The sequence below is a fragment of the Trichomycterus rosablanca genome, chromosome 20, assembly GCF_030014385.1.
Source record: "Trichomycterus rosablanca isolate fTriRos1 chromosome 20, fTriRos1.hap1, whole genome shotgun sequence".
Classification (NCBI taxonomy): Eukaryota; Metazoa; Chordata; class Actinopteri; order Siluriformes; family Trichomycteridae; genus Trichomycterus; species Trichomycterus rosablanca.
The window spans coordinates 21991028-22011738 of NC_086007.1; the positions used below are offsets into that span (position 1 = coordinate 21991028).

Below are 20711 nucleotides of genomic sequence, written 5' to 3' on the forward strand. Positions count from 1 at the left end.
TGCATTTTACCATAAAATGGTTACTAATCTTAACTCCTCTTGGTTTTCATTACTATAAAAAATACTTTTAAATCATGTGACCATAAAGAAAGCCACTATTATCAAGCTCTACAAAGGGAAAAGTTTAGCTGTAGAAGAAACTACATTATGTAAATGACTCTGCAGATGGGCTATGCATCAGCAAGCACTTAACACAGCTAGAAGCTGGTGGGAGTGTAAACTTTGATGAAACAAAAGCTGCTATTTCCATACCAGATTAGATCGGCCAACCCTGCAACCCCCACCGGCACATTAAGAATAACAATAGGCACCCGGAGCAACCTCACCGAAGGGTGTCGTTCAGTCTCCGAGTGATGCCGCCGATAGAAAATTAGATCTGACCCAAATGAGTTACGAATGCGACGACACAAGTTTAAAAAAAAGTTTATTTTCAGTACAAAACTGCAAAAAAATATATTAACCTTAATACAAACATTATGAAACAACTTGTTTTCTATAAATACAATAAAATAAATAAAATTAAAAAAAAAGAAAGCAATCAGGCCACTAAATCCTCTGCTGCGTCTACATTATGTAACATGGAAGCCATGAAGATACAAAAAAAAATAATTTACCATTTTCAGAACCATCTAGGCTATGAAACGATAAAAAAAAAAAAGTTTCACACACACATCTCCCTAATATCACATTCAAATCTACTAAATTCAAGAAACCTAGATAATATCAAGAGCTGAAAGTCAGCTACGAATTTGTTAGTATTCTTTACTCTGGCGAGAAACCAAGCTTAAGACGGAACTGATGCGTCTAACAGTTCTTTGCTGCTCACGACGATGAACATGGCACAGAAGAGCTTCAATTCCAAACTGCAAAACAGTTGTGCACAGAACATGAGAAAGACTCTTTCCACATTACATTAACAGAATCTATAGAACATTTGCACAAAAAGGCCATACTGGTCATTTCTTCTTTGGCTTTTCATATAATCCTTTATACATCTAACTAAATTAAATACTGCTCAGATACAGTGTCTCCACAATTCACATTTCTCTTTTTTTAAGTCACATTGTGGTTAAGATTAAACAAGAAAGCAAAAACGACATTCTGCTACTTGTTTAAGGATATTTTTTTAAACTTTTACACACACGCTTGTCTTCCCTCTCACTACAAAAGTCATAGAGTTCAGGAGCTTTGCACAAACTACTTCTAGAAGAAAAAGCTGGCACTGTCCTCGCTGCAGAAGCCATCATCAGGCACAGAAAGCTGGCTAAAAATGGGCAGCCTCTTAGCAGCAGCATCGTGAGCCGAATCAGATCCACTCAGGCTACTCGCGCTGCTACAACAACCCTCGTGGTCTGAAAGAGACGTCAGCGAGAGGCTCCGGGCGCCCAGAGAAAGGCTCAGACCCAGATCGGTGACACCAAGTCCCGTCTGGCTGGTTGAGCCCGTCTGCTCCAAAGCGGTGGGCATCGGTTCGCTGCTCGAGCAGCCGGAATCGGGCGAGGGCGAGAACTGAGAAAGAGGATCCCATGTCTGGTCTACGGTGCTTGGGCTCAGCTCTGGGAATGCCATGGTGAGAATGTCTGACAGGTTTGCTGAAGAAGGCGGCGATGCAGATGGCGCACGGAGGAATGACGAGTGTGAAAGCGGGGAGTCTAGAGACTGGTGGGTGGAAGGAAAGCCAGCAAAGCTATAGCTGTGTTTGAGTTGCGGCCTCTGCTTGGTAGGATTTGGGAGAGATGGCTGTTGCGACTGCAGACGGGAGTCGTCATCGTTGTTGTGCACGAAGTGACAGCGGATGCCGTACGGACAGAAACCGATGGAGTGGAACGTGCGACACGGCTCGGTTTTGTACTTGGGGTGGCGGTTGATGCCTCGCAGCTCATCAACCCCGTGAGCGAACTGGCACTTGCTCCCATACTTGCACACACCACGTTCAGAGAAAGTGCGACACAGTTCCGTCTTGTAACGTGACGACGTGGTGCTGGAAGATAACAAGGACGTGGAGTTCGAAAGAGACGATGCACTCGACATCGACAGAGGCTTGTCCAATGACCAGCCGAGTCCTTCCGTGCTGCCCTCTACCATACTGATGGCACGTTCTGACCAAAAACCCATCTTGTTCCAGCGGGACGCTTCTTTGGGTTGGGTCCAGTTGTTGGAATTCACAGATGAGGAGGAAAAGGCACAGGGGGGTCCAGGCTTCTTATATCCAGGTGGTACAGATGTCTTTGGCATCTCACCTAGATCTAGGCTTAAAAGTTGCTGTTGGAAGAAGAGGAGAGACGAGACTTGTGGTTAGACTTAACTCTTACACCAAAATACATCAAAAACACCAATTCCACACGAGTCAAGATCAATATATCACACCGCTAAACAAACCACATGCAAAGAAGTTGCACTTCTACACAAAATAAGAAAGTTGCACAACATATAGCAACGTTTACTGTGTAATTATAGTATAGTTAACCAAACAGCACCAAGATGAGCTTGATTCAAATCTAAGCTGTGCTATCAGCTGGTCAGGCATCTACCCAGCCAGAACTGGCTTATACCAGGCAGGCCTGGTAAGTCCTGCAATGGATTGGAGCCCTATGCAGGGTATTCCTGCCTGTGGCCCAGGGTTTCCTGGTGAAACAAGACCTGCCACAACCCAGGTCAGGACGAAGCAGCTAATTAAAATGAACTGTTTGAACGAGGGCAACATGGTTATACGTTATATAAGCTGAAACTGAACTTTTAATACAAAAATATTTTATCTAAAACTGTAATACATAAAAATTCATGGTTATAACTGTGTTTTGCAAAGTGTCAGAACATCTCTGGTCATATTTGTTATGGTGTTATTTTTTAAAAGACGAGCAACTAACCCGCCAAGTGCGCATGCGCAAGAACCACTCCAGTCTCTATATTTAAAAGTACTTCAAAATACTTTAAACTACTGATAAAAAATTATTGATAAAAACATTGTTTTAAATTTTTTAATTCGTTTTATTTCAAATAAAGTTTCTTTGTGTGCGTTGTGTCCTAATATTGACCTGGCGTATCTTAGCATCAGAAGTTGTTTACATTTAAACGCCAATTCACGGTAAATATTATTAGTATAACATTAAATGAACACTATTTATCCACTCACTATCTGGCTACTTTTATTCACATGTAAAAAAGGTAACAAAACTCTTTTTAAATGTTTTTCCTTTCATTTAGGACCGAGCAATGCGAAACTCGCCATTACAGCAAACTCGTGGCCCACTTTGCCTATTCGAAATGCATTGGAATGCAGCCTGATAATCGAGAGTAAGTAAAGATATTAGCAACTCGTCTTACTGCATCGAACTGTTTTCGAAACACAATTTCACAAAAATCAATCACTCCAGTGAACGCAACACGTACGCGTTCATACAAAGCTGCAGAAGTAGTAAACAACTTACCCTGCACAAGGTATCATCCATGTCGATAAACTGGTTGAGTGCGTAGGACGGCATGTCCCTTGTTGCCAGTAACGAACAGTCTATTCTGTACCGACAAATCGATTTATATTTCTTTTATTTTATTTTCTTCACTTAACTCGTCCCACGACTTTACGCGCTCCAAACTTATTTTACTTCTGAATCACCACGTGTGTTTTTAAGCTCGTGGGACGCAGCAGTCACACCCCTCGTGCCTATTTTCTCCACCCACTTCCCCCCGCGCTTATTCTTTCCCCACCCACTTTTAGATATCGGCTGCTGTCCAAATCTAACTCTGCTCACTACGTAGAATTATTTGTACACTGCATGCATGGCGCTGTTTTATGACTACACAAGTGTTTGCAATTAATTAATCAATCAATCTATAAATTAATTAATCAATAAATCATTTAACAGGCTTTATTATCCAGAGCAACACCAAGTGCCTCGTTTTCAATAACAAGGCAGTAATCAGTATATTAATATATGCTCAAAATGTCTCCCTTAAATGTAAAAAATAAATATATAAATAAACATACTTAATATACTAGCTTTGTTATAGTATGTTTGAATCTGTCAGTGTTCCTGTCAGTCATTACTTATTATTATAATTGTAGCACCACATCACCAAAACTTCACCTTAGCTATAGCTAAGTCTTTAAAACAGCTCAGACTTGCATGTTAATGTCATTTAATGCTCGAACTGTAAATGTGGAAATAAATAACGTTTTGCTTTAAAATATGTCAGTAATTGTATAAAGTAGAACCAAACATATTTTAACGGGCCAGTTTGCAAGTGCTAATCAATCAACCATCCCTAAATTTAGCTATCGTAGCTAAGTTACCAGGAAAGTTCATTCTCTTGAACCTTAATTTCACTGACAGAAAGTCCAAAGATGAGATTTATGTTGTTTTACTGGTCAGCTTAATTGTATCTTGTACACAAAAACATGTTTAGAATTTACTGCTTGAAATACACTCATTGTTACATCAATACAACTCAGAAAACAGGCTGAAACGTGGAAGCACGTTGGATGGTCTTTCAATCCATCCAAGATGAGCTGAGGCAAGATGAGTTGAGGCATTAAATTGGTATAGCTTACTCCTTGCATAACCGAATTTCAGGTTGTTTAGCCACAATCCATCTCTGCTTGCAAACCTAAGTCTTTGGTGGATCCTCCTTCATACCCGTAGCCTAGTGGTTAGGGTTAGGGTACTGGACTAGTAACCAGAAGGTTGCTGGTTCAAGCCCCACCACTGCCAGGTTGCTGCTGTTGGGCCCTTTAGCAAGGCCCTTAACCCTCAGTTGCTCAGATTGTATACTGTGACAGTACTGTAAGTCGCTTTGGATAAGGGTGTCTGCTAAATGCTGAAAATGTAAAATGTAAATGTATACCCACTCAAGATTCCCAATCAATTTGGCATATGTTTGTCTGTTTTTTCTCTGTCCTGCTGGTGATTCATTGGGTTGTCAAGAGAAACAAGCCAATCATGTAAATTTAAAGATGCATATGGTAGAATTTTGGCTCTAGTATTTTCAAGGCCAACTAAAATGTCAAATCGTGCTTCACCCATCAGAACCATAGTATTATAAGATGCTAGCCATTTAGCAAGATAGTTGAAGTGAAGATGTTTTGATCTGTCTATAACAAGACTGGAGGGAGTATGGTAAACAAGCCAGCCTGGCTATAAATATAATAATATAAACTGTGTGTGTCCATACAGGCCCTATTTTTATTCATAGCTGTTAACACAAGTGGACACTAGAGAACTCTCTGTTACCAGCCTAGAGTCTGTAATAGGATGCATACATTCTCTTGTTGCAAATTGTCTAGTGTTTTATGACACTTTTTTTATTTCACCACATTGCCAAGACCCAGAAAGAGTGAACGTGATGTCTAATTGGACACAGATAACTTACCTTAAAACCTTCCACTTTCAAAAAGCAGAGCCGACGAAACCCCAGAGGCCTTTGATATTACCCAGAGAAGGTGTTAAAAGTTTCACCAACTGTTAAGAGACTGACATTAAAGGCAGTTTATATCCCCCATCGTGATGACAGCAGATACGGATACTGTGGTCCCACTGTGATAGGAGACAAAGCTGGCTCCATGCATCCACGTCAACCGTGAGGACAGGCTAAGACATTGAGGTGTAAAATATAAACACTGATGCACAGAGTAATCTTTTTTCTAGCAATTCTGAAGCTAATACTACCATAAGCTCTTTCCAAATCTAACTGGTTAAACTTCTTGAAAAACTTACAGGTGCAAGGCTCTATCTGACACCTCGGTAACACTGTGTAACCCACCCCGTTACACAAAATCAGGTATCAACATATTTTAAGCCACGTAGTGTAAGCTAAGACTTACCGTGTCACATAAAGTCTCTGTTTACTGGTGTTCTACAGATTTTGCAGGCACACACAGAAACACACAAAAGATGTACACTGAAGACTGTAATTTTACCCTCTTGCCCTGAAGTACTCCAGACTAACAAGGTTCCCTCCATTGTTCCCAAAAACAAATAAAAAGAAGGACTAGACCGGGCCAAGACGTCACATTACCAAGAGGTTCTTTAGACATAAGAGTTATTGTGAACAGCTTAACCAAGTCATGCCCACATCCAAACCTGATCTTTCTTGATCCTCAGTTCAGGATAGATTTAAATAAGATATGAACAAACTTACTTTCAGAATAAAAATAAATGTTAATTCTTATACTCATTAAGCACTTCATCTGGTACACATACTATAAAAATGAATGTTTAAATATACAGTTACTGACAGTAGCCCATCTGTTGCTTTGTATACTTTTCTACTCCCTATACTCCATGTATCAAACACTCCCATAGGACCCCCACTGACCAGATGAGGATGTTGTTCTGGTAAGTGTAGCAGTTGCAGCAGTGTTGGGATTTTCGAACATTGTTTAAACCTACTGGCCTCCATATTTTGAACACTTTCTAATCACTGAGGTGTTTAAAATCCCATCAATACTGCTTGAACTGATACTTTGTTACCAGAACAGCACACTCACTAATACATAGCATTACCATGTTAGTGTCATCGCAGTGCTGAGATTGATCCACCACCCAAATAACTGGTCAGTGGGCATCCTATGGGGCAAAGTTGCACAAAGCATGTAATTTATTTAATATAATTTATTGTATACAACAGTTAGCAATGGGTGTGGCTGAAACATAAATTTATTTGAAGGTATTTACATACTTGTATGTAAATAATTATATTTATGAAGGTAGAATGTCACCATACAGTTTAAAAAATCTGGTCTGGAGAACAATTATCAACCTTTAATCCTGGTCAGGATTGCGGCAGGTTCGGTTTCATCAGAAAACACTGGGTGCAAGGCAGGAATCCATCACATGGTAACACCCCCTCTTAGACGTATCCAAACATGGCTGTGTAGATGACCGGTCAGCCGATAGCTCTGTGCCACATATTGGTCAATAATTCTGTCAGATTTAAAACAGAATTGTCAGGAAACATTGTGTGAGGGGATGGATGGATTGGATAGATCTTCTTCATTAATGTTTAAACAACTGAACTAAACTTCTGTAATTTACATTTCTTGGTATTACTTGTATGCAAACTTTGACAAAAAGCAGGAGAGGGCAGCTTGCAACCATTCTCACTACTCCTGCTATCTGAGCATTAAAATCACCCTAACCAGGTATGTTGTCGCAGATTGTTTTGGGTCTTTAATTAGCTATAGTTTTGGCTAGAGGATTGTTGCTAATCAGGGGAGCTAGGGCAGGGTGTGTGGTTTGGGGGGGAGGTGAGGATCGGCGGTGATTGTGTATGTAAGGGCATGGTGATGGGGGGAGTTCTACCTCCTTTTCCACTGATTGAGCGAAAGGATTTTTAAACATAATGGGTAAAAAGTTCTTGGGCTAACAATGCTCCCACCCCCCATAGTATGGGGTAGAGTGCAGGGGTTTTTAGTTTAAGGGGGGAGGGGAAGGGGCGATTGTTTAGGAAAAAGAGGCAAGATGGCTGAAGGCCCTCTCTAATCCTTAATCACAACAGTGTCATGGGGCAAAGAGGAATGCTGCTCTAAAATACACCCCCCTTACCCAACATCACTCATCCTAAATAAACGCATGGACACATAAATCCCAGAGTGCCCGTCGTGCTTTGGGCGTGGGTTAGCAGAAAACATCCATAATTCTTGGGTTCATTTTAGAAAAATAAATTCAATTTATGTGGACATTGTTAGTTCCGTCATAGCAGATTCCCATCACAGCCAGCAGTCTAGCACGAGCAACATTGTTAGTTTGGCAGCTAAAGGAATACAGCACACAAAAGAACCACAACTGGATTTAACATGAACCTTCAGCAGCTAGAAGGTACCACAGCCATAAGGGCTCTCGCCTTCCCTACAGTCAACAAACCTGAGTAATCATATGTGAAAGGCTGAATGATAAATCTCTATGACTATGAATCCCCAAGTTCCTGGACCTAGGAGGCTGAAACCAGCATTTCAGCACTTAATTGAACAATCCAGTCAAAAGAGCATTTACAGGTCAGGCAGTGATGTTAAATGAGAAGTCCTGGCCTGCGATCTTTGTGTTAATTTATCTTAAAGGGGTTGAGGTCAGGGCTCTGGAGTTCCTCTGCACCAAACCTGTCAAATCATTTCTTTATGGGCCTTGTTTTGTGCAAGGAGGCACAATTGTGCTGTAGGAAAAAGGCTTACCCCAAATTGTGGCCAACAAAGTGGAGACATTTAATGTATTATACATGTTAGTAATTGGTATGGCTTAAACACATTAGTGTCTACATACTTATTGACATATAATGTACCAGCAGGCACAAATCTGTACTCAAAAAGTGCAACAAAATGTGAACAAATATAACTTTCTTTACAAATCTGTTATTTACCCCATAGCTGACTTGATCATTAGGCCATACATGCATTTTTTGAAGACTTACATATTGATGATTTGATTATATATTAATGATGTTACTGCTAAGAGTCACACAGAAGTAAAAGTTTGATAAAAATAACATAAAATTAGATATGTACAGTGTATTTATGATATATTAATGCATATTTATTTACTGATTGTTCTAAATCCCAAGGCTTCTATGACTATTGTTTGCTTCTTCTACAATTACTGACTGTAGTCCATCTGTTTCTCTACATACTGTTTTAACCTGCTTTCACCCTGTTCTTTAATGGCCAGGACCACCACAGAACCACCACAGAGCAGGTATTATTTAGGTGGTGGATGATTCTCAGCACAGCAGTGCAACACTGACATGGTGTGTTAGTGTGTGTTGTGCTGGTATGAGTGGACACAGCAATGCTAATGAAGTTTTTTAACACCTCACTGTCACTGCTGGACTGAAAATAGTCCACCAACCACAAATATCTAGCCAACAGCGCCCTGTGGGCAGCGTCCTGTGACCACTGATGAAGGTCTAGAAGATGACCAACTCAAACAGCAGCAATAGATGAGCGCTCGTCCCTGACTTTACATCTACAAGGTGGACCAACTAGGTAGGAGTGTGTAATAGAGTGGTCAGTGAGTGGACACGGTATTTAAAAACTCTACTCATACCAGCACAACACACACTAACACACCACCACCATGTCAGTGTCACTGCAGTGCTGAGAATGATCCACCACCTAAATAATACCTGCTCTGTAGTGATCCTGTGGGGGTCCTGACCATTGAAGAACAGGGTGAAAGCAGGCTAAAAAAGTATGTAGAGAAATAGATGGACTACAGTCAGTCATTGCAGAGCTTCAAAGTGCTTCTATATGGTAAGTGGAGCTGATAAAATGGACAGTGAGTGTAGAAACAAGAAGGTGGTTTTAATGCTATGGCTGATCAGTGTATGTATAGTTAAATGTGTGCTTATCTAGGTTGAAATATACTGACTTTTTCAAATACTTATTTTTCTAAAGTTTTAACTTTTAACTTTTTAAAACAAAAAGTTTTAACGTCACTGGCGATGCTTTAGGCCTTCATAACATGCTCAACACCATCACAACCCCTTCGCATATACAGCACCGGCATTCCATTGCAAATGACATGTAAGCTTACAAAGACTGATGTCAATCAGCTTTTAATGGATACTGCAGCTGTGCAGGCCCGGTCTTGCTAATGGCAAACCATTACCAGACGTCAAAAATAAAACCCTCCCCCCCTTAAAACACACACTGGAGTTAGAACATAGATTTGCCTTTAAGAGCTAAAGCTCTGTTCCGTAGCAGATCATGAAAAGGATATTTCACACTTGCTTCACGCGATTGTCCTTATGCTAATCGTGACGGTTCAGGAGAGCAATGTAAGTATGGCACGCAGGCAAAGTGACAAAAGGATTTTCAATGGCCATTGTACAGAAATAAAACCCTCCCCATATTGAAAAAAGAGGACTCGAGCATATTATTCATGTTTCTGGTGACTTTGGATGACCTGCATTGACATATTACAGTAGTGCTTTCACTTTGCTCAATAATATAACAATTATTATGACATGAAAATATAATGAAATTAATTATGTAACTAAGTAAAGTCAAATATCCTACACATGTAACACAAATTAAAAATGTATTAAAATTTATACTAATTTATTTAAGTAAGCCACCAATATAAGATATATAATATCTCAAATTTAATAAGTTGGGGCCAGATTTTTAAACTAATTATTTTATTTATATTCATTTTAATAAAATTCCTTAGTTTTAACAATGCATTAATTATGAAATAATCAAATTAGCAACTTATTATTATTTTTGTGTATTTACAATTTGATTGACTGATTAAAAAATAGCATGGTTGTAGCCTAGCGGGTAAAGCACTGGACTAACAATCGAAAGGTCGCTGGTTCAAGCCTTATCACCGCCAGGCTGCCACTGTTGGGCCCTTGAGCAAGGCCCTTAACCCTCAGTTGCTTAGACTGTAAGTAGCTTCGCATATAAGCATCTGCTAAATGCCAAAAATTTAAATGTAAATATAAGAACATATAACAAAGAACAAAAAACAAAAGGTGTAAGTCTAAAAGATATTATGTGTGCAACTGTGCGCTTTGCAAATAGAACAGTACCATGTGTAAATGTGCATATCAAATAGTACCATTTGCAAAACTGATTGTCATTCATGGGCATTGCCATCTTCCTATAGAAATTATATGTATGGTTTCATTTGTTATGCTTGGTTCTACATGGCTAAACTCAATTCTGTGTTAAGAAAACATGTTTAAACTAATATGCTCTATTTTACATTTCTTTTGAGGGTTAAGGGCCTTGCTTAAGGGCCAACAGTGGCAATCTGGCATTGTGGTACAGTGGTAGCCTAGTGGGTAGAGCTTTGGGGTTTCAATTGGGAAATTGCTCTGCTATGCAGCCACTGTTGGACCCTGTTGGAGCAAGGTCCTGTCTGCTCCAGAACCACTGTACAATGGCTAACCATGCACTCTGACCCCAGCTGCCAAACAAGCTGGGATATGTAGAAAAACAAGTACAAGTATATGTGTATATGGCAAATAAAGGCATTCTATTTTATTCTATTGCTGGGGCTCAAACCAGTGACCCTTGATTACTAATCCAGTACCTTAACCTCTGAGCTACCACTGCTTTAATTCAAAATGAACAACATGGTACATACACTGTGTGTTCTTTGCAAATTATCAACAAAAAGCCGTTACAACATTACATTAGCAAAAAGCAGTTTAAGAAAAATAAATATAAATAAATTTAAAAAATAAATGTGTCTGTTTATATCTTTTGTACTTTCTCTATGTACAGTATATATTCCAATAAGACAGTAAACATAACCTAGAATGAAGGAACACATAATAATGAAAGATTATGTAACATTCTTGAGCAAACTGCACCTGTTTTAATGATAAAATACGCTGCAATTGGTTGGGAATATTTTGCACAGCAGCATTTATTTGGCATAAAGATTCTTCTTAGGGTTCAACTAATTAAACAATGATTAAATAGAAAAGAAAAAAAAGCAGAGTCCATATATTTTTAGAATAATAAAAAGATGGTAAACGAAAAGCCAACAGGCTCTCAAAAAGGTTGCTGGATGACCTACAAGCAGCAGAAACAACAGTAAACTATAAACAACTAACTGCACAGCAAGATAATATTGCATTCTTGAGCAAATTGCACCATATATATTTTAGACTCATAATAAAGATGGTAAAAGAGAAGCCATCAGGCTTTTAAAGGGGTTGCAGGATGACCTAAACACAGCAGGAACAACAGTGAACTATAAACAATGAACATTGCAATAATAACCAATAGTTTGTACAAATAAGTCGATTCAATAAATTGTGTCATTTATAACGTCTAAATCCAGGATTATCCAAACAGTCGAACCCAAGCAGCTTAATCCCACTCAAGTTGTCTAAACTATTCCTCAGAGCACTAAGAGCTTGTTCCCGAAAGCTACATGCTCTTAATTTGACTTATAAGGCGACCTCCTAACTAGGACCCTTACTTGTATTTGTAAGAGTGGGGCTGAAATAGCTTGACTCATAATTTTTGACCACTTATGACCCATTTCCTGCTCCTGGAGGCTTGATGAATACCAGACCAGGTCAGTGTTTGGTGCATTAAGGAGCTTTGTGCTCTTACTTTGTTATATGCTGTATAGCTATGGTAAAAACCCACTATATACAGACCTCTATATTATATACACTATATAAGTATGGAGGTAGAACCATCATTAATTGGAACTGCTTTTTTTTTAAACAGTGCTCGGACATGGCGCGTCATTGAAAAAAAAACATTGGAGTAGACTGGCTGTGTTTCAATCCAAGAAAATAATACATTAGGACTCACACTCACTAATTTATAGTTGATCCAAAGAGGGGAAAAAGTGACACACATATGTTGTATATTTTGCGAGCCAGTAATCAGTCAGCTTTACCGTGTAAAGCTGTCCATTTTATTAGCTTCACTTACCATATAGAAGCACTTTGTAGTTCTACAATTACTGACTGTAATCCATCTGTTTCTCTACATGCTTTTATCCCCCTTTCATGCTGTTCTTTAATCGTCAGGACCCCCACAGGACCACCACAGAGCAGGTATTATTTAGGTGGTGGCTCATTCTCAGCACTGCAGTGACACTGACGTGGTGGTGGTGTGTTAGTGTGTGTTGTGCTGGTATGAGTGGATCAGACAGAGCAGAGCTGCTGGAGTTTTTAAATACCGTGTCCATTTACTGTCCACTCTATTAGACTCTCCTACCTAGTTGGTCCACCTTGTACATGTAAAGTCAGAGACGATCGCTCATCTTCTAGACCTTCATTAGTGGTCACAGGACACTGCCTATTGGGCACTGTTGGCTGGATATTTTTGGTTGGTGGACTATTCTCAGTCCAGCAGGGACAGTGAGGTGTTTAAAAACTTCAGCAGCGCTGCTGTGTCTGATCCACTGATACCAGAGCAGCACACACTAACACACCACCACCATGTCAGTGTCACTGCAGGGCTGAGAATGACCCACCACCCAAATAATACCTGCTCTGTAGTGGTCCTGACTGAATCCAATTTGAGCAATCAGGGTTAAGAGTTTCAACAGTGGTAACTTGGCATTTGTAGGCTTGTACCACAACTGATCTACCTCTACCCATGTGTCAATGAAACTTTATTTGCTTTATTTATGTTGCCTTGGATTACATGTAATGGCCAGTAAGTTTTGTTAAAACACAGCCCCATATCATGATGCTCCCACCTCCTTACTTTACTCGGTTTGATGTTCTTAGAATTGTTTCTTTTACCAAACATGACAAACTGAATTATTGCCATTGAGTTTTGTTTTGTTTTGTAAGGTTGCTGGTTCAAACCCCACCACTACAAGGTTGCTACTTTTGGGCCCTTGAGCAAGGCCCTTAACCCTCAATAGCTCAGATTGTATACTGTTACAATACTGTAAGTTGCTTTGGATAAAATGCTGAAAATATAAATGTTTCATTTGAACAATGTTCTGTTCTGAATTGTCTAATTGTTTATGTGCAAGTCTTAACAAAACTTCAAGATTTGGCAACTAGATGGTCACAGCATTGCTGTAGTAAAACTGGCTCAACAACATGTAAAATAATTATTTATTAACCAAATGAAACCTTAATCGTTGGCATTGTGTTCCACTAAGTGTTGCTGCAACCACCACCACATTCTATTTCCTATCAGTGGTGATATTCACTACTGTGAGTTTAATCTTTTGCTCTGGATAAGAACCATCCATCTCACAGATCCTGTCAGAGCCACGACAAGGTGATGCAACCACACTTAGACAAGTCAAAACGATCTGGACATACGACAGCCCCAAATGTAAACCTTCCGCATTGCTTTGCCTTGGCCTGGAGGTTAAGTACTTAAGTGTGTGTGTTTGTGTTCCAAGATTGAGAGCGTGTGTTTAGGAGATAGGGGCTAGCAATCCCAGCCCAATCCTAGGGGCAACAGGTGTCCAGTTACCTTAAAGGAAACAAAGCAATCCATGACCAAGGCAAGTCCTTACAAATCAAGCGTGTATTTAAAAAAGGAACTGAATGCTCACTATATACGCCTGTCGTTGCTTGTCATTATACTGGGTATTACATTAGCCACTTATTATACAGACAGTTTGGTTGGGCGTTGCATTAAATGCTAAGTGTTGTTACGTTTTTATGTTAAATGCAAAGAGTAACATAGAAAAACTACAAGCTTTGATACGAAATGTGTTTTTGGGGGCGTTTCTTATGAGAATGAAGAGTAATCAGCCGTAATAAACCATCTCCACCCTTGTGGGCATTGAGCAATTAAGAACAATTATGGTTCAATCAATAAATGATTTACGCTCAACATCATTTAATAACAGTCATTAAATCCTTGTTTTAAATAATATAAAGGTTTTTTTTTTTACCCAGCATTTAGCAGACGCTTGTATTCAATGCAACTTACTATTATGACTGAATACATTGTCTTTAAGAGACCAATAGTGGCAAGTCGGTAGTGGTGGGTCTCGAGCCAGCAACCTTCTGATTACTAGTCCAGTACTTTTTTTATGAAGCCTGGATTCGCTCAAAACCTCAACACCATTCAAAATCCCTCCACAATACGTAGTATTGTTCTCTACTAGTGATGGCCTTTCTGGTTTGTGCTATAAGATATTAAGCAATACTGTAACTCTGATGTCACTCGACAACCATTATTTCACTGCAAATCTTCAGTTAATTCAATTACTTCAATTCAACTTATTTCCAGTGCAAAGACATTAAAACACTGACCATAAATATACACTAACAATGAGACAATAGGAACGAAATGAAAAAAGGATTATCAGTGTGACAATAGGCGATGGACAATAAATACAACGATGCAGTGATTATATGACCTGCTTAGACAGTTGATGCAAATGGATCGTAAGTGAAAGGTGAGAGGTCGTTCAAATAATTTACATTTACAGCATTCAGCAGACACTCCATAATCCAAAGCGTCTTACCGGAGTGCTTCGACAGTAAACATTTTCTTACTCTAGTATGAGTACACAACATTCCAAGAAAACCCTGTTAGAACTAAAATATATGGGTAGTACAGAAGTTATTATGAGAAATAGACTTTATTGAGGTGTTATGACATCAGTTGATTAGTTTTCATTTAAATATGTAGAAAAGTAGTCTGTATTTTATTGTCTTTTAAAGATAGGAACAAACAGGGGAAGTTCATGTCAACACTATATTCTGTTTAGTGATAAATATCAAGTATATAAGGTAATACATATAGAAGGTAGTGTGGTGCTAGAATTTCATGTAATTAAATGCTAAGTCGCAACAAATCAGCACACGTGTCCAGTCATTTATTGTCTTTTGAGCACATTTTGTGGACATAATAACCAGGTTTAAGATATTTCAGCCACCTATAATGTCTCATATTTGGTCTCATAAAGTCAGGCAAAGGTCTTATACAAAATTGTTAACATGTTTTGGCTGCTCTCGTATTTTAGGGGTATTTTAGTCCACTTACTAGACTTGGCATTTATATTTTTATCAGGCTTGTAACCATCAGGCTTGGAAAGCACTGACAAGTGCACTTCCCACTGGCTTGGCTGTTTTCGGCCCTCCCCCTTGGACACTAGCTAATCATTTGCAGACTGGCCAATAGCTCCACAAAGAATCAAACCCACACAGACATGGGGAGAACATGCAAACTCCACACAATAAGGACCCGGAACGCCCCATCTGGGGATCAAACCTAGGATCTTCTTGCGAGCTTGTTGGACAACCAATTCTGAAAGCATGGGTATAAAGCTTTATATAGCTTTAACAGTCTCTGCTCTTCTGGGGTGTCATTTCAAAAGATTTTTGCATCCATATAGTCAAATGGTTGTGACGTCTGTCTCAGTAGGGTCAAGGTCATGATTCTGTGCAGGCTACTAAAGTTCTGCTGTACCATGGCTGTATGGAACCGTGATTTGTAAACAAGGGCACAGTCATGCTGAGACAAAGACATTTTCCAAACTGTTCCAAAGTTGTAGGGTTAGAATTTATATAATATTACTGATTTTATACACGTTAGCAATGAGTGTGATGAAAGACCCTGTGATGGAAAATAACAAACCAGGCAAAAGCACACTGAGGAACAATTTAAAGTTTTAATGTTAGACTGATGTGAGTCAACACTGGAGGCTAATAATAATTAAAGTCTGATCATAAAACTATTAATGCAAACCAGTTTAAACCAGCTGAAGGTTTTGCTTAGAAAGCTTATAGTACATTTTTGGTACTTTATGTAAAAAAAGAAAGAAAAAGGAAAGTCCTATTAGCCTTAGAAAGAAATATAATTAGTTTGGTACTTATGACTCTTGTCTAAAGCCAGAACAATAGTGGACTTGACTAGTAAAAGAAGTAATAAGTGTTTTATAAGTAATGCTTTATATTACACACAGTACTCAAGTTTTTTTCCCCAGCCAGTGGTCCAGTCCTATTCTGGATCATATAAATTTGCTTTCAAAGCCTGCTCCCACTGGCATCCTTTATAATCTGATGTATAATGGCTATTTGGTAGCATTGAAATGCGTACTTGTATAGAAGAGGTGGGCGGGTAAGCCGGACGGGGGAAGGGTTGAAAGTGAAAAAAACACACTAATCTAATGTGTAGGATCTTATTCAGGGTGAGCCTGGCTTTCGCACGGTTACAACGTATATGGCTTCAATTAGTGCCTGGAGCTGTTCGGCAAAAGCCGAACATCTGCTTGCTGTGAAGGAATGGAGAATTGCCCCTCCGCTACTACCACCATCAGCATCCATCCACCACCCCACCTCCACACACACACACTTAGCTCACCCCCCAACTTGTAGAGCTCTCTTCCTTCCTTTTTAACAGGGCCGTCCACTCATAATAAACTTCAGAACTCCTCTAATGAGATCTGGAGATCTGGCTTCCAGTGCCAATCTGAGCACTACTATTGTGTCTTGTCGAACAAAGCAAGCACAACTCCTTCTACAGACATTTTCCTCACTCATAAAGGGGTGGGGGCTGAACTGCAGGGCAAAGCCTTTGGGGATAGACACAAAGATGTATGTTTTAATTGATGCCATTATGTTTTCTGCTAAATGCACTGTGAATGCGCTCATTCACAGCACAAAGAACTATATAAAAGTTTCAGCTTGAAAGAAAGTGTTATATAGTTGTTATGTAGGAAGATACAAAAGGCTTTTTGTTAGATGGCAAAAATAAAAACAATTTATAAATTATTTTAAACAGTAAGTTTTAAATGGGGGGGGGGGGGGGGGGGGGGTCAAAAATACCCAGAGTTTGTGACTTGCTTTGGCAACCCAACTTAAAAGTTAAAATCTTCCCATAGAGCTGTATGTCTGATTTCTGGCTGTTTTTCTAGATCCTGGAAATAAAGGTTGTCAGGTTTTGCCTGTGTAGAGTCTCTAAGCTCTTTAAAATTGCACCCCAAGCTTCTGTCTTAAGGGCTTTCAAAAAATAGGCAATCAAATGCAAGACTGATAAGGCATATCACATTTTATAGCAATGAGTGTGGTGAAAAAAACAAACCAGGCAAAAGCACACTGAGGAACAATTTAGAGTTTTAACATTAGACTAATGTGAGTCAACACTGGATGCTAATAATAGTCAAAGTCTGATCATAAAATTATTAATTCAAATTCAAATTCAAATTTAAGCCAGCTGAAGGTTCAGCTTAGAAACCATACCTAGAGTTTGTGACTTGCTTTGGCAACCCTACTTAAAAGTAAAAATCCTCCCATAGAGCTGCATGTCTGATTTCTGGCTGTTTTTTAATTCTGGAAATAAGGGTTGCCAGGTTTTGCCTGTGTAGAGTCAGTTTCTAAGCTCTGTAAAATTGCACCCATATTTAAAACACGCCTCTGGCTTAAAGGCTTTCAAAAATAGATAATTATATGCAGGACTGATAAGGCATATCACATTTTATTTAGAGATGGCAATCATGCAATACAGCACTGTGAGTTTTAGGGACCAGGGTTCAATCCTTGCCTGGGGACACGTCTGTGAGGAGTCTTCCAGGCATTCGGATTTTATTTCAGCTCCCAAAAACACACCGGTTAATGCTCTATATTGCTCCTAGACGTGAGTAAATGGGTGTTACCTATGATGGGTGCCCTGCCCAGTGTTTTCAAGTAGGTGTCTTATTTATTATAATCAGGTTGATGCAGTTTAATGATTGAATTAAAAGGTGGGTCATACCTACGGTCCCACAGACAACAAATGGTCTTTGGAAAGCTTACATTACATTTACATTTTTAGCATTTATTAAAAGCGACTGTGTAAGAACATATAAGGGCCTAACAGTGGCAAGCTGGCAGATGTGGGGCTTAAACCAGCAACCTTCTGATTACTAGTCCTATACCCTAACTGCTGAGCTTTAATGTCATGGTACCAACATTGTATTATTATGTTAATAATTAGAAGAATAGAATACAACTTAACTACAACATAGTCTATTAATTATGGCTGTTTTATAATTAAACTGTTTAATGAAATAAAGGATACTAAAGGATTTCTTTATTTGCATTTGTTAGTCTTTATTAAAATGTAGAATTGAAGCTTGGGCTGGTCGAGCTACCTACAACATGCTGAAACACATATATACATATTGCTTAACTCATAACATCACGTTCATGATTTGAAATATTGTTTACCACCTTAAATACCGGATATCACACAATTTCTGACCATGAGGCTGGACGCTTGCTGCCAAACTGGATACTGTACAGCTAAAATGTGCTTAAATCCATACTGTAAATCATGAAACATAAGGCATCAGGAAACCCATGACCTACACTAGGACTCACACATACCTCTTTAAGCAGCACTTAAATCCAGACATAAATCTAAATAATGGTATACATCGTTGTGGTATTAACTCTACACTATGTGTGAGTGGGGTGGGGTGGTGAAACACTGTACATTCAAACCCTAGAGCAATGGTTCTCAACCTTTTCCTTAGTTCATCTGTAACAGTGGTCATAATTATATAGCTATACAGTGGAATTAGAAAGCCTTCAAACCTCTTGACTTTTTGCACACGAATGTTTTATTGATTAGAGTTTTTTGGAGTTTTTGGATCTCAGACCCTTTATCTAAAACTGTGTAGAAGCCTCCTTGGCAGAAAATACAGCTGTAAATCTTCTTGGATAAGTCTGTACAAGCTTTGCACAGCTGGATTTAGGTTGTTTATCCCATTTTTCATAGCCTAGTGGTTAAGGTACTTGACTAGTAATCCACTGCCAGGTTGCCACTGCTGTGCCCATAAGCAACTCTCAATTGCTTAGACTGTATACTGTCACAGTACTATAAGTTGCTTTGGATAAAGGCATCTGCTATATGCCAAAAATTTAAATGTAATGTACTGTAAATGTATATATCAAAGGTCTCATTATAGGGAAAGCTGTAGCCTTGTGGTTTAGGTATTGGACTAGTTATCAAAAGGACACTGGTTCAAGTCCCACTACTGCCAAATTGCTGCTGTTGGGCCCCTGAGCAAAACCCTTAACCCATTTAGATTCATTTGGGTGCTTTTGTACATTTACATTTTCAGCATTCATGAGACACTTTTATCCAAAGCGACTTACATTATACTGTCTAAGCATTTCAGGGGCCCAACAGTGGCAACCTGGCAGTGGTGGGTTTAAATCAGCAACCTTCTGCTTACTAGTCCAGTACTCTAATCGCTAGGCTACAACTGCCTCTTTTGTAACCTTCATTGATGCATTTTTGTTAAAATGTTGGTAAACCGGCCACCTCTAGAAAGGTTCACCATTGTTCCATCGTTCCAAGTTTTGTTCATTTGTGGATACACATTCCTAGTGGGTTTTCTTTCCAGACTGGTAGATTTCGATGGCTTGAATGTTTCAGATCTGTATTTTAATCTCTTGAGAACGTGGCATCCTGTGCTGTTTTTATTTTGAGACCTTCAATTCTGCTTCACATTGCCAGACAGGTTCTATTTAAGTGATGTTTACATTCAACAGGTCTGGCAGTAATCATGTCTGGGTGTGGCCAGTGAAACTGAACCCGATTGTTAATTGAATTTGGTTGATTTAGTAGCCAAATAGGCACCAGGTAGGACTAAACACCATTTAAATAAAAACACCATTAAAAAACATTTTCTGTTTACTTGAGTTGTCTTTGTCTCATATTAAAATCAGTGAAATGATCTGAAATGTAGGTTTGACAAATATGCACCAATAAAAAAAATTGTGGGCCATATTATCATGTAACCAGCTTCAAATGTCAAAGGTTAAGAACCCCTGGCCTTAAGTATTAAGTCGTTTTTATCTAGTTCTTTAGTTCGTGACCATAAATCAGCAATAAAATATAATTCATAGTAATACAATAGTATGTACATTTTGGAATCCAGACCAGACCAGCCCAGTTTATGTGCAGCCCTGTTGTTTATTCCTCTGTAAAAAGACTTGACAAATAGTCTGGATTTTGCTCTGATTTGTGACTCCTAAGGGGCAAAAGCTAAGCAGGGGGGGTTGGGTGAACACTAAGGGCAACACTCCACCCGAAACCTCCAGTTGCCCCTCAGCTAGAGGTAAAGCAGATGAGCTAAGGGTCAGGACATATGGAAATGCTTATGTGCTATACTTCTGACATCACTCCCTCTTTAATTGGCTCAAACTGCTTTATATGTTCATTAAAATTAAAATGAATAGAAAAAAAGAGTGCATTTTATTATTATTGGTGATTTTTTAACTTAAATGTTCTTAAAATTATATTTCAAATGATACAATGTGGTGTT

General features: G+C 39.0%; 1 protein-coding gene across 1 annotated transcript; it reads right to left on the reverse strand.

Moving 5' to 3' along the window:
- Positions 1-407: 407 nt before the first annotated feature.
- On the reverse strand, positions 408-3589 carry zgc:114130 (uncharacterized protein LOC570332 homolog). Its single transcript, XM_063016880.1, has 2 exons — positions 3429-3589; positions 408-2262 (listed from the first exon to the last, which is right to left on the reverse strand). The coding sequence occupies exons 1-2, from the start codon at positions 3480-3482 to the stop codon at positions 1204-1206; spliced, it is 1113 nt and encodes a 370-aa protein (XP_062872950.1). The 5' UTR covers positions 3483-3589; the 3' UTR covers positions 408-1203.
- Positions 3590-20711: the final 17122 nt, after the last annotated feature.